We start from the raw sequence: 14636 nt of genomic DNA on the forward strand, positions 1-14636 counted from the left end.
ACCTGATAAATAAAACCATGATTGGTGGTTATTCATTTCAAACCATAGAGCAACAGGTTGGACTAGAATAGTTTCCTCCCTTTGGTGAATGAAGGGAAAGCTGCAGGCTGAAGTGATGTCAATAAAATGTGTTGAATGTGTGATCCCAGACTGATATGAGTTTCAAGGGTTTGTGTGTCACCAGATTCTATTGTTAGGAGATGACATAAAGCTATGAATGTGTCATCAGTGCCCAAATTATTATTTTTGAAACATATCATGCTACTGAGAAACGTGTAATTCAATATCTGACAGACATACAATATGTTCAAGTTTACCCCTCTCACGTATTTCTATATGCCTTTCTCCCACAGAGCAGAGTGTTGTCCAGGAGAAGAGCGCGGGGAAAAGAGGACACAGTGTCTCTGAAATCCTCCGGAAAGACCCTGACACATCCGTGCCCACCAGCCGTAAACAACGCAGAGAGAGCCCCCTGTCCCAGACGAGCCTCCCGATCTTTCCCCTGTGCCCCCGTGTCGTCTATCCGCTGCACCCCCACTCAGAGTCCCTCCGCGGCCCCAGCTTTGCACCGATGCCGTACTGCGGCCCACCCGTTCAAAAGGGGCCAGCTGCGAGCAGCCCCGTCCCCTCCCCTTTACACTTTGCTCTGAAGCACATGCAAGCCCCCATGACGGCCAAACCTTACCCAGAGTCCTCTCTGTCTGGCCGTGTTCATCCTGGTCTGAGGAATGGTCCCTACCTACTGCCTCACAATACACTAGGCCTCAGCAACATTCTACCTCACTCCTTCCCATTCTATACTGAAGGACTAAAACCCCACCTTGCTCTTTCACCTCACTTACTACCCTTTGATGCCTATGCACACTCTCTCCGCCCCTCATCCAATGGACACAAAGACTCAAACCCCACAGCGGGCAATAATAAACAAGACCCCATTCTTTCACCAAACAATAGGCAGAAAGACAATCAGGACCTTGTGTCTGCAACGGCAATCTACCTCAGGGTTCCCAATTTGACGTCACCTAGTGACCTCAGAGATCTCAAACACTCTGCGACCGGCACGCTCCATGAAGACCTCCCTCAAGCCACCACCTCCGGTGCCTCGTCCACGGCCAACTCGCTCTGGGGGGCACTGCCCTCTCCCGTACCCAGGGGAGGTTCACCGCCGGTGGGCATGGCCGCCTCGGCAGACTGCCTGCCTTCCAAACCTACCTCCGCTTTGCAGAGGACAAGCCAGAGCAGCGCTGAAGACGTGATGGACCTCAGGAAGACCAAGAGAGGGGGCAGGACCATTGGCTACAAGACCCTGTCCTACCCTCTCACTAGGCAGAATGGAAAGATCCGATACGAGTGCAACGTCTGTGGCAAGATCTTTGGCCAGCTGTCCAACCTGAAGGTTAGTTCATTACCGTGTCATCACTGACATCTGTGATAAGTCAGTAATCAGGCCTCCATGAAAGGGTTTCGTAGAACAGTGGATCTCAACCTTTTCTGGATCAGGGCCCACTTGAAAAATGTTTGCGGCCCACCCATCTGAGCACTTAACACGGCAGCCGTTAAGTGGTCAGATGGGTGGGCCGGATGCATTTTCAGAGCATGTTTATTAAATGATCAATACATCGATTGTGTTCCGTAGCATATACGTACTTCCTATTTATCGGTAAAACAATGAAAACTAATTTCAGAGAAAAATACCATAATATTATTTTTTCACATTAATTCTTTTAATATCAATATTATAAAATTTGAGATTTTTGCCAATTATTTGGGGCCCACTTTCAGTATCCTCGCGGCCCACCAGTGGGCCCCGGCGCACAGGTCGAGAATCGCTGTGGTAGAATAAATGCACTAATCTCTGATGTGCTGTTGTCAGGTCCATCTGCGGGTACACAGTGGAGAGCGTCCCTTTCGGTGTAAGACCTGCAACAAGGACTTCACCCAGCTGGCCCACCTCCAGAAACACTACTTGGTTCACACAGGGGAAAAACCACATGAATGCAAGGTACAGCTAAAGTTGTCCATGATAACACACTCCTCTTACAGTTTGTATTTGATGCTAGTGCTAGTGATGCTGTATGTTGTATTTGAAAGAAAAATGAAAATAAATAATAATCATAAAGTGATATTATGATGATTTTCAACATTATCTCTTTATATTTTGTTGCTGTCAGGCAGAAAACTTGAATGCCCTATTTTATACTTTGTTATACTTTTATGGTGCGACGCAAAAGTAGCAAAAATATCAGATCTATAAGATCACAATGCGTTGCAATATATTTGAGCTTGTAGATGAAAAGTTGAAAAGTTCTAAAATTGACAATCGTGAGTCTAGAAATCCTGAAAGTAGTAGCCATCTCAAACCCATTCTCCTATTCAATGCAGGTGTGCCACAAGCGTTTTAGCAGCACCAGCAACCTGAAGACGCACCAGCGTCTCCACTCAGGCGAGAGGCCCTACCAGTGCAAGCTGTGTCCGGCACGCTTCACGCAGTTCGTGCACCTCAAGCTCCACAAGCGCCTCCACAGCGGAGAACGCCACCACCAATGTCCACACTGCGGCCACGTCTACCTCCACCACTGCAGCCTCCGCGTGCACCTCCAAGGCTTCTGCCCCCTCTCGCCCTCTGCCGCCCGCCACGGACCCTCCCCCGAGGAGCTTCGCCACATCAATGCAGAGATCGAGAGGTTCGACGTGAGCGAGGCGGCCGAGCGCCTCGAGGCCATGGCCGCAGAAGCCGAGCTGGACAAGGGGAAATGTGTTAGTTTTCTAGAGGGGAGCATGACCCAGGCCTCTGACCATCAGGGTGGCACCATGAGGGAGTGTGTATTATCCTCAGATCTGAACATCTACAGAATGGCAAAGGACTCCTCCGTTCTTCGGTTGCAACTTGGTAGCACTGGATCTCTGCATCCGGCTGGTGTCAAGCTGGAGTCAGGCTACATATCGGAGCCCTAAGACATTCCTGCTAATCCATGCAGGATAATCCTTAGATGCCAGCTCATGCAGCTGTATATGCTGCTGCCCTATTTGAAGTAGAGCCTTATCTCAGCCAGGGATGGACTAAACTAAATCATAACTGGACCATATTATGTGAAGGCGAGGGGACTTTAACAAAGGGATCAATGACTTCATAATGCTGATGATACCAATATATTTGTTAATTTATTACACTGTTATTAATGTAAAAGAATCAGAATAATCTAAAGATTTGCTCTACAGGGTTTAAAAAAGGTTTTCTCCTACATATTTTGTAAATCTATGAGTTTTTGTTTACACTGAGCAACAGCTAAAGATGTGATTATGCGCATAAAAGATCAACATTCTCTTCTGTGGTTTGCACTGTGTGACAGTGAGTCTCTTGTCATCTGTGTGCATGTGTTTTTGAGTCACGGTAGAAATGATAATGACTCACGCGTAATTCAAGTTGGAGTTTAAAGTGACATTGCAGAAAGTGTGTATGTGTGTGTGTGCTGTGCATGCATGCAGTGTGTGTGTGTGTGTGTGTGTGTGTGTGTGTGTGTGTGTGTGTGTGTGTGTGTGTGTGTGTGTGTGTGTGTGTGTGTGTGTGTGTGTGTGTGTGTGTGTGAGTGTGTGTGTGTGTGTGCATGTGTGCACATTGGTCTCTGTGGGCACATTATGAAATAAACGTGCACCTGCAAGTTGTAACTGCTCACTATGGATAAAAACGGACATAAATCACAAAACGGCCATGGCTCTGTAATATCAACCTGCTGCTCTCTGTCTTTCTTCCAATGTGAATAGCTCAGTGTACATTTGCATGCGGGTCCATTTGGTTCCATTTGTACGCTCTCAGACCCGTAAAGGTTCATTTGAAACTCCGTCAAGGAACCATGAGGGTCCCTGCATGGACCACCCTTTGAGAACCACTGGCTGGATCACAGTAGATGACCAGAATTGATCCTGTGATGTGACAGGTGTAAAATAATAATTTAACTACTTAAGCCTTATTTTAAATTCTGTAATACTATGGTGTTGCGTGGCAAAAATATCAGAATCAACTTCATTGTCACATCACAGGTTTACAGGTGTAAAAAGAAGTGGGTGAAATGAGTTTTTGTGCAGGCTCTATCATTTTGTTATTTCCAGAAAGAGAAAGAAAAAGAGGAGGGGGGACAGGGGAGCAAGGGTGAAAAAAGAAAAGAAAAATCGAACAAAATATATTCTACATACATACAGTAGCATATCCATCCGTTACGGTGGTACAGACATGGTGCGCAACCCATCTACAAGCTTGTAGATCTTTTTTTTGTTGCTATTTTTGACATTTCTGGGCTATAATGACATACCCAAAACATAAACGCCAGGTTGAAAGTGGAACAAAGCATTCAGCTGTATGTATATGCTCATAAATAATCAGCTGTTATACAAGGAACACATGATGCCATCATAAAGGCACTCAGTAAAATAATTAATCACTATAGGCTTGACAGATCACTTAGTGTTATAGGGACTGCAATACTTGGCCTACATCCAAATGAACGCTATACGACCACTGGTCCCATTAAAAACCACTTCACACATTTCCAACCCATCTTCATATAATTGGTTCATTATAGGACAATGTTAGAATGCCCGACTTGCGGTTGGAGTTACAGAGGCCTTGATAGCGTGCAACCAAAAAGGTGTATTTATTCCGATTGTTCACCGACAATACAATAATACATGAACACAGGCAGCTCTCCACACAGGTGTCATGGTGGTGTGCAGCTCTCATCCTACCACCAACTGAGTGTGTTTGTGGCTGGCAGGCTTTTATACTCAGGTGGAGGCAATTAGTTTGGACTCAACCATGTCAAGGGGTAGATTACCGGATAATACACGTACATAAATACAGATAACATGAACTTGCATAACATCTATTAAAACTCCATGAACTACACCAATAATGAGTCTTTATCCACACCATACTACAACATAAATATTAGCAATTGCAAACATACATCCCATCATAACCCCCCTCTGTTATCCTGATATGGTCCAGCCCAATCATGCTGGCAACAAACAGGTACTGTTGAGCATTCACCCTCAACAATAAAACCTCACACAACAAACATATTGCACTCTCTCCATATTGCACTGCAAGGTGAACTGTGCAAAATACTAAAAGTGCAAATGTGCTGTGCAAATATCATTCAATACATGAGGGTTATCTCAAACATAAGTAACAGAGGACCTCTCTCTGTTACAGACAATTATAGGACCATTTATGTCTATTCAGTCTGTCTCAGAGGAGGGCTGTGGACATTTAAGAAACCTGCCTATACCAGTGACATCTTCGGTAGGCAGGTTTGGTCATTTCAAACTAGATTTTTTTAATGTATTTTTTTATTATTATTAATGCAAGAACACTGGCTTCTATTTCAGCATACTAACTTTCCAGAAAGAGAAAGGCTGTAGTTTCTATTAGCTTAGAATCCCCACTGATGATGTCATTGGTAGGCAGGTTTCCAAACTGTCCATAGTCCACCAATGAGACACAGAGTAGACGGAAATTGTGCCATCTTATTATGAGCATTATTGATAATGCTCATAATAAAATTGGTGCAGTGCTCCTTTAAGGCTGATTATTATTATTGTTTAGCTCCCTTCCCCCTCTCCCTCTGCAGGAGGCCTTGTCTTTTGCCAGGCCACAGACAGTTGTAAATAAGAATTGTTCTCAACTTGTTTTGCCTGCATGGTTAAATAAAGGTCATCTATTAGCCTATATATAGGCTCACTATGAAATTCAGAAACCGCAATGGATACTTATATTAATATAAACAAATTAACACGTGCTACGCCATGAAAGCAGTGCCAGACTATCGGTCCAATCCAATGCGAGCTTACATAAGGCTGTCCAAGGTGGAGGCAAGGTGAGCTTTGAGCACAGCGCACCTCCACATGGATGGATGGAGCCACTCAGAGAGTTATAATATATCTAGAGGGCGGACTGCCCCGCCCCCACCTATTCATTTCAATGAAAATGACTCACCAGCGCCTGAAGCACCCGGTAGTACCCCTACTTCCTGGATTGGAGCCAATAGAGCAGGCGCACTAGCGTTTCAGACGATAGATGCTGGCGCAGTAGCGTTTTAAATGCGGAAGTCCAGCAATCTCAGATTTGACCACCAGGCGACGGCAGCCTCACTGTTCTACCGCGGTTCTGGGGGCTTGGAGCCACTGCTCCTTTAAACATGCCCACGGTGACGTCAGATATTTTGGACGGGAGGCAGGCAGGCAGGCAGGCGAGCGGGAGGAGGAGGAGGAGGAGGAGGAGGAGGAGGTAGTAACGGAACCACCGATGGAGAAGGATGCCCGCTAGAACCATGTCATTGTCACCGGGTTGTTGTTGTCGCGCCTACGTATCCGTATCATGATCACGGGCGGAGCGGTCGCCCGTGGGTCGGCCAACCCGGCCCGGCGGACGGGGTGCTGGACAGCGTGGTGCCAGGCGGTCCTCTACTGTGCGTCCGCACTGGTTATTGTGGCCGAACGGAGCGCGCGTAAGTGGGCATAAAAATTCCACTAGGGCTGCTAGTGGGGTAACCCCCAAAAATGCATTTATTTTATTTTTTATTTTATTTCACACTACAACCCCACGCATAAAAAGTCACGTGAAATAAAATAAAATAAAATATATATTTTTTCATTATAAATAGTTGATTGCGGTGATTGATCTGCTTTGCTTTGAATTGATCGGACCCGTTCGTCAGTCTCAATCAGTGGGAGATGCGTTGTCTTTTTTTGTACAGCCATGATGCTTCGTGACCGTTCCAACAGCCATGGTTATTATGTCCCTAACATAGGGTACTACTATTGGGAATTGTTAGACACTCCCCCCCATGCAAAAAAAAGGGGATAAAAGAAAAAGAAAAAGAAATAAGGGAAAAACATGTAGTGTTCATGCTTTGTACCTGTACCGTTATCGCTTCAGTCCGTGTGCTCATCAGTAGTCTTGTTCAAGTTGTTTTTTTGTTTTCAAACAAGTTGCAAAACAAGCTGTCACTCACAGCACAGTGTGTTAGCAAACGACATGCCAGTCAGTTGCCATTTGTGAAGAGCATCTGGCATGGTCAGGTGGTCGTGTTGTCTGGCCCACACTATGCCTATGCGTTTGTTGCGTGGCCATAACTTCTGGTATGTCCCATTATGTTCCTATAGTGCACATTCATTTCGGACCCATTCGACCCAGTGTCAATACTGGAAACAATGCAGCTAACATTGCATGCAGGTGTGCTGTCTGTTATGTGCAATATGCCCTTAGTAAGCAAATCGATGACATGACAAGGTCATGACACAGGATGTGATCTCACTGAATCCGCACCAAGAAAAGTGACTTTGTCCTCAGCACGTATACTTTTCCCAACCAGATATAAATAGCTCGCCTGAAGGGCTCCATCGGTGGAGTCGGTGACAGAAAAATAAGTCTAATCAATACCAAGGAGAGAAATGTATCCCTCTGGAACCTTGTCGTGCCAGATTTAGGAGCAGTGAGCTCTCGTATGTATGTGTGTTAGTAGTGGCCTAACTCCTATAGGCCAATCATTTTAAATAGCTATATTTATAGTCAATTATGTGGAGCTATAGGGGGATTTTGCAGTCTGTTCCTCACATTGGCGGATGGGAGCCTGTGTCCGTGGGGCTCAAGGACATCCCTTCTCACCAGTGAGATGCTGTTCGTCCTCTTTTAGGCCTCTGTGCTCTGACGCATAAAGTCTCGTGTGAATCAATGATGTTTGCACAGTTTTCGGGCTTATGTTTCACCATCTTCATTCCTGCACAAAATGCAGACAGTTTGTAATCCATCCTGTCATTTCTCTCCCGAGAATAAACAGTCCTCTCTCGATACAGGAATAATGAACCCTATTTGTGTGTGTGTGTGTGTGTGTGTGTGTGTGTGTGTGTGTGTGTGTGTGTGTGTGTGTGTGTGTGTGTGTGTGTGCTCCTGTGTGTTTATGTCTCTGTGTTAGTGTTCTACTGTATAGGGTATTACCTCTGGAATGAAGAGACGCAGTGGGCAGGTCTTACTCTTGGGTTCTTTCTGCCAGGGACTCTGGTTCAGGTGCTGAGTTTTAAGTGGTACCATGACGATGGCGATGAACGGCGATGCTACCTGTCGGTCATACACATATTGCATCTGGGCATCTTTAAACGGTGAGATCCTCTGGTGCTGTGCAGAGCTGTAAGACACAGTCAAAATGTGTTAACCACTTGAGCCCTATTTTCAAAAATGTTCTCTGAAGATTTTGAAAGATTTTCACCTATTATGCTATGCCCAAAATAGGGAAGTCAGGGTTAAAATGTTTAATTTGCAGTTCCATTTGGTTCCATTTGTACACTCTCAGAGTTATAAATGGACAGATGAACACTCCATTAACAACATACATACCATTATCATGTGACGTTCAGTGTTTATTGTGCACGTTGTTTCTTATTTGTGGTATATAGAAAGCCTAATTTGGCCACTTTGCTCATCATGTTTTGAAGTCAGAAATGTATATACTTGTCTTAGACTATAACATGTGTTATTGTCCGCTTGGTTCAAACTCATTCCTAAGTTGAAACACCTATGTTTCCATATGGGTTCAAGGTCTCAAGGTTCTTGTTTTTAGTTGGCAACATTGCAGGCAGTAAAATCTTATACTCTTGAAGATAGAAGATGTCAAAGTTTACAGTATGTTTTGGCTAAAGGTGGTCAGATGGCACTTTTCATTATAGTTTTTGCTTGAACCGTGCACACCAGCACCATATCACCACCATAGTATACAGTGTGACATTACTTTAATATCAGCTTTCATTGAAGTTTGTCTTGCGACACAGCAGCCTTGTATGCAATACATAATACACACATTTGACAAAACAAATGTGTGTATTATTATACAATTCACCTTATTTAAATTTTTATTTATTGTATTCTATTCAGCAAAGTATGCTATCTGGACTGCTTTTGGCAAATGATGACTATTCAGATCTTTTTGTATTCGTTTTTTTCCCTCACTGTTGAGTGCTCTCTAAGCAGTGCTTTGGTGTTTGTCTCCCTCTTCTGGCAGGTTATGGGACTGCACACGGACAGCGTTGTATACGCCAGGCTCGATGGGCGAGCTCGGCGTTAAGGTCATGCAGCAGGCAGATGTTGCTGCACTGTGGTTGCTGGAGGCCTTGATCATGACTCTGCCACAGAGCCTGCTGCAGGCATATGTGGTGGTGTCCACTGACGTGGGCATTCCGTCACCAGGTACGGGAACCTTTGCATTCCTTTTTATTATTTCATTGCTGTCAGGCAGAAACCTTGTATCTCATTCTCCATATTTCATCTTTTTATCTTTTGAATGCCATTTTTTATCCTTGGTCATAGGACTATGACTTAGTTATATGACATGCAAAAGTTGCGAAAATAGCTTAACGTGTTGTGATGTGACACGTTATTTTAGCTATTCTTTAAAAACAAATGGAATATTTTTGCCCTAAATAGGTATCCGGCAAAGTCTGTCTGTGGGTTTTATGAATATTTAACCAATTAAAAGTATCAGCCAGGGTTTGTGACTACATTGGATCCATTGGAACACAAAGTTTATATTTTCCATTTCCTGAAAATTAACTGTTTTATTCATATAAGGTTCCACCTGACAGTGACGAATGTAAGCTTGTCCAACTTTTGCACTTGTTGGCTCTGGAGTGTTTGTGTGACAAAAGATAACATTAAATTAAACGGCAGAACTGGAATAACTGACAACAATTCCCTCTTGTGTCTCTTCTCCCTCCTCTCTTGGTCTTCACTTCAGTGGCGTATTGCTGTGCTCTGTGCCTGCTGTCCATTTCCTGGGCCCTGGTGCTGTATAGCAGAGCCTGCTGCCTGATCAGGCCAGGTCACCTGGCCTTGCCCCCAGCAGCCCTGCTGTGCCTGCTGGTGTGGAGGGCGGGCATGCTTGCTGCCAGAGTCACCAGCCTGATGGTCTTTGCCAGGGTCTTCGACTGGTGGGTCGTAGGTGTGGCAGGTGAGATGCAGCCCAAATCACTCAAGGATAAATTCGCTGGAATCTGTATCGACTGGAAAAAAATCTAAGGCTTAGATTTTAAGCTATTGCCTCACATATACATGTTACTCTCTCATTATTCAAATTCCGATCAGGCAAACAAGAACCTGCATGTTTCGTATTAATTCTTCCTATTTATAATGTCCATTCGGACAAAGAATTGATGTAAGCATCAGAGAACTGAATGATAAAGTGTTCTCTCTATAAAGCCAGTGGTTCTGTGATTCTCCCATGAGGGTTGTGGTACAGAGACTCTGTTGCACTTGTTTCCCCGCAGGCCGTTCCTCTCACTCACTTTAAGTCTATTTTTACGTTGACTTCCAGCTTTCCACTGGCTCACGGCCTCCTTTTGGCTGGTATCCCAGCAACCAGACATCTGCATTGGCCCCTGGTGCTGGCGTGCCTTCAACGGCGTCATGGGACTCGTGCACATCTTCGTCTTCCTCAACGTCAAAGATGGACCCTCACGCTTCCGCATGGCCAGCTTTTACGCGGTAAGAACGACTTTTCACGCAAAGATAGGTTTCGATTCCGGTATGCGTGATTCATTTCACATTTTTGGGGGTTTTGTTTACATTGGTGATTTTTTTTCATGTAGTGCACATATAGTATTACCTTCTCACTGACCTCCACACTCACACAGTGTGATACGTTGCATCGTCATCATCACCTCTTCGTCCTTTTGCTCACACTGACAGGCAGTGCTTGCCTACAGATGAATGATGCTCTGACCTTCTCCCCTCAGTTCATGCTGATAGAGAATGCCACGCTTCTGCTGGCTGCATCCGACTTCCTGCTCAGCGAGGCATCATGGGAGAGCTTGACCCTGCCCGCAACTGTGCTGTGCAGCTTTCTTATCAGTGAGTCACGATGTGTCTGTCTATCTCCCCCGCACTCCTTATAATGCGTTCAGCTCGGAGAGCCTGTGTTATTCCCAGGGGATTATAAATCATGAGGATGCCGCGGCTTAGTCTTAAACTGTGTGCGTCGTGTGTGATTTTCTCTGTGGTTGATTACTGTTTGCAACATATTTACACATTCATTGGCCATAATCAGAAATGAGACATTAGAGGAATGGAATTAGAATAAGACCAGGGTGGAATAGTAGTTTCTTTGAACGGAACAGATTTGCATTTTAGTCTTTCCATTTTAGTTTTTACAAACCATGTGTATGTGTGGAAACAAACTGAATCAGATATTTGACACTATTTCATATCCAAATTCTGGAGCACAAGTGAATGCCATGCTAAGCATACTATATGTAATTTATAAATCTGTATAATCATCTGATGGGAGAGGACAAACAATTTGGGAATCGTAAAATCAATGACATCCTCCTCTGTACTTTCCAGGTGTTGCCTCTCTAGTTCTGTACTACCGATTTCTGCACCCCAAGTCGACAGAGATCTCCCAAGGTTCAATCTTCCCAGGGTCTTCCCAGGGTCTGAACAACAACAACAACATGGGCAGTAGCTGTATAGAACGAGAGTCGTCCTATTCTCTGGGAGACAAGAGGCTGCCGGCTCATTCCACGCACAACCACGGTGCCGTCTCCCTGTCCGGTGTGGCTGGTTTCCTGGTGGAGCACCCTGGCAGCTGCGGAGCTGGGCCCAACAGCTCTTGCATCTGCTACCACCACCACTGGCTCCTGATCCGGCTTGCGCTGAAGACCGGAGACCTGAGGAAGATCAACCTGGTGTACGGGGCTGGAGGGGCAGCGGCCATGCTGGATATGGATGAGTACAACCCAGAGTTTAAGAGCCTCGATGGCTACAATACCACTATGGGGGGCGAGCCTTTGTCCCTCTCCGAGTCACAGGGGAAGGGCGTGGCGCCCCTTTCAGACTGCAAGGATGAGTTCCAGAGTGTGAGCGAGCCCACAGACACCGATCAACCCGAAGAGGAGGACGAAGAGGATGAGGAGGATGAGGAGGATGAGGAGGGGGAGGGGGAGGAGGAGGAGGAGGAAGAGGAGGAAGAGGAAGACGAGGACAGTATGGAGATGCAAAGCCCAATGGAGTCGCCAGGTTCAGATTTCAAACGCAGCTCGCCAGAGGGCAAGTCTGTGTTCGGATCCAGCCCGGAGCCCTACCAGTCAAGTTCCACCCTATACTTCACCGCTGGCACTGACCCTCAGTCACCCAGCCTTGACAGCAACCCCCGTTTGGAGAGGGATGGGGGGGGGGCCCTCAACTCCATCCGCAGCGATCCGGTCCTCCACAGGGATGTCAGGGCTGTCCGAGGGATAATGGGGGCACGCTTCACCTCAACTCCAAAGTTGGACTCTGGGGTGGTGGGCTCCCCACCCACTGTCCCTCATCTCACGGGTCCCAGGAGGCAACTCATAATGTCCCATAGAGATGATGATGAAAACTTCTAACTTTCCTATGAGGGTGAACCCCCGGTCACACATCTGCCACAGATGTGTCGTAGTCAACGCATCTCAAACACAAGCCGATCCGTCAGACGCATCCAGACCATTTCCCATGTTATCTTGCGGGGCTGTATGCAGTGATGACAGGGGTGCCGGTTTTCCAGTGTGTAGTTTCGTTTGACTTATGTTGGAGCGTTGGCTCACTGGAAGAAAACTACAAGCTGCCAAGAGCAGTCAACGCATGGCGCTCGTGTCCTATTGGTTGGTGCCCGGTCAGGGTTCATCAATGTTGAACATGACACTTCACACGCACCGGACTTTCACACGCTTCAGTGCCATCAACACACACGCTCGTCCCCTTTTGTCCCATGTAATGGAAGTGAACAGGGAAGCTGATGCTTCTGGCGCAGATGTGTGACCGGTGCTTGTGCTTAAAGGGGAATGACTGACAGCAACAAAGGAATACATCAGCTTTTGTGGTATCTAGGCTTTTCGATCAGTTTAATGTCAGACATGAAGATTGGAAGCCATGTCACCTCTGTGTGTCTGGGATTTAGGGCCCTACTGTATCTTGTGACACCTTACCCCTTTTCCCTAAACTTATTAGCCATATTTTACTATTTTGAAAAATATGTTAAAATAGTTCAACTAGCGATCTCCATCGACATGTTGTGAGCTTGTAAATTGGCTATTTGAACTATTTTAAAATGTTTCTCAAAATAGTAAAAAATGGCTAAATAGTTTAGGCATAAGGGTTAAGGCAGCGTGCAAGATAGGGCCCTTAGTGTGCACAGGTGCATATTGTATGCCAATGCTTTTGAGATCATATTAATCTAGCTTGTACTGCCCACTAAACATACACAGTGTTACACACTGCATCATAGTGAACTTAATACTCGATCGAAACAGAGATGAAATTGCTACCAATTTTTCCATAATGCTAAGTTGTTCAAAGAGCTTACATACCGAAAAGCCATTCGTGAAGAGTTCAGACGTGCTCATCCCCTCAGGTTTTGGAAGTGTTTACTCTATGTATAATTATAACCGCTGTTGATAATTATTATTAGCCACAAGAACGTATAACTAATAACCAATGGACACTATGATGACATGTGTTTCATGGTCTCTGAGAACATTGTTCTTGTGAATAACGTCACTGATTGCCAACAGCTGTGAGCACAGAAAAAATACTTCTAGAGCCAAAGGGCCCTTGCATGTGAGGGCACTACATCACTGTTTCTCAACGTCTGGCCCGGGGCCCACCAAGGGTCCCTTATGGGTCTGTAACTCTGAAAGTGTACAAATGGAAATATTTTTAATCTTTGGGACCCCAATCTACACTGTAACATTCTCCGTTAATTTAACTCTGAGAGCGTCCAAATGGAACCAAATGGACCCTTGCGGGTCCATTTGGTTTCATTTGTACACTCATAGTTACAGACCCGTAAGTGTCCCATTTGGACCCCCTGGTGGTCCCTGGACTTGATGTTGAGAACCAGTGCACTACATTTCAGTGCTCCTTCAACATCCCAATGCAAACCAGAGCTTTACGCTTTGCCTTCTTCTTAAAAGCACACATAAGTTCTGTACTAGTATACATCTTGTGCTATGTGTATGTTTTGTTATTCCCATTGAAATACAACCCCCCTCACATCAAAGAATAATATACTGTATACACACACACACACTGAATAATCTACTCTTGTCAACTGACATTGCTTAGAACAGGGCTATTATTGCATCAACCACCTGGCAAAACTGTGTTTGATCTTTTAACTTTTTAAAACCTTATTTCAAAGACATGTTGACCATGTGATTTGCTGAGATACTGCAATTGTTTTGACATTCTGTAGGAAAAAGAATTGTCTCAGGCACCTATTTGACTTTTAAAAATGTCAAATTTGGACAAAATGAAAATATGCTTTCTAGGTACTTATTGTGATCATATTTTTAATGTATTTCTGATTGCTATATTTAGGGAGCACTCTCATTTTACTAATAATAATTCTGAAAAAGGGATTACATACCCACACATGCAAAATGGTGAAATGATGCTGGTTTTCATAGCTTTCTCCCTCTCAGGTTGAGTATCTATCTTACATTTGGATTTGTTGGGTGCGAGGTCACTTGTGGGTTTTAACAAGCAATAAATGTCATGTTGGGGTGACTTGAGGTAATATTGTTCTAGTTCTTTCTTCTTGCGTTGAATCTTGTGTGAGGGGGAATTA

The 14636-nt window shown here is 45.0% G+C and overlaps 2 protein-coding genes across 2 annotated transcripts in view; both read left to right on the forward strand.

Moving 5' to 3' along the window:
* prdm1c (PR domain containing 1c, with ZNF domain) overlaps positions 1 to 3520 on the forward strand; it is a 12303-nt gene extending 8783 nt beyond the window's left edge. The window contains exons 5-7 of the mRNA XM_080453107.1: positions 354 to 1396; positions 1874 to 2002; positions 2383 to 3520. Coding sequence (XP_080309233.1) covers positions 354 to 1396; positions 1874 to 2002; positions 2383 to 2955 — 1745 coding nt within the window. The 3' untranslated portion in view covers positions 2956 to 3520. The remainder of the gene's footprint in view (positions 1 to 353; positions 1397 to 1873; positions 2003 to 2382) is intronic.
* Positions 3521 to 6344: 2824 nt separating this feature from the next.
* xkr5a (XK related 5a) lies at positions 6345 to 12808 on the forward strand. The gene is made up of 7 exons (XM_080453080.1): positions 6345 to 6503; positions 7971 to 8154; positions 9051 to 9235; positions 9783 to 9995; positions 10359 to 10528; positions 10780 to 10894; positions 11387 to 12808. Exons 1-7 carry the CDS (start codon positions 6374 to 6376, stop codon positions 12412 to 12414), a joined length of 2025 nt encoding a protein of 674 aa, XP_080309206.1. The 5' UTR covers positions 6345 to 6373; the 3' UTR covers positions 12415 to 12808.
* The last annotated feature ends 1828 nt before the right edge of the window (positions 12809 to 14636 follow it).

The sequence above is a fragment of the Gymnoscopelus braueri genome, assembly GCF_963280865.1.
Source record: "Gymnoscopelus braueri genome assembly, chromosome: 16".
Taxonomy (NCBI): domain Eukaryota; kingdom Metazoa; phylum Chordata; class Actinopteri; order Myctophiformes; family Myctophidae; genus Gymnoscopelus; species Gymnoscopelus braueri.

Bases quoted from the DNA above. Each gene is read 5' to 3' on its own strand.
- xkr5a (XM_080453080.1), top strand. From the start codon at position 6,374: ATGATCACGGGCGGAGCGGTCGCCCGTGGGTCGGCCAACCCGGCCCGG. The intron at 9,996-10,358 runs GTGAGATGCAGC...GTTGACTTCCAG, and splicing joins GTGGGTCGTAGGTGTGGCAG to CTTTCCACTGGCTCACGGCC. The intron at 10,529-10,779 runs GTAAGAACGACT...TTCTCCCCTCAG, and splicing joins GCATGGCCAGCTTTTACGCG to TTCATGCTGATAGAGAATGC.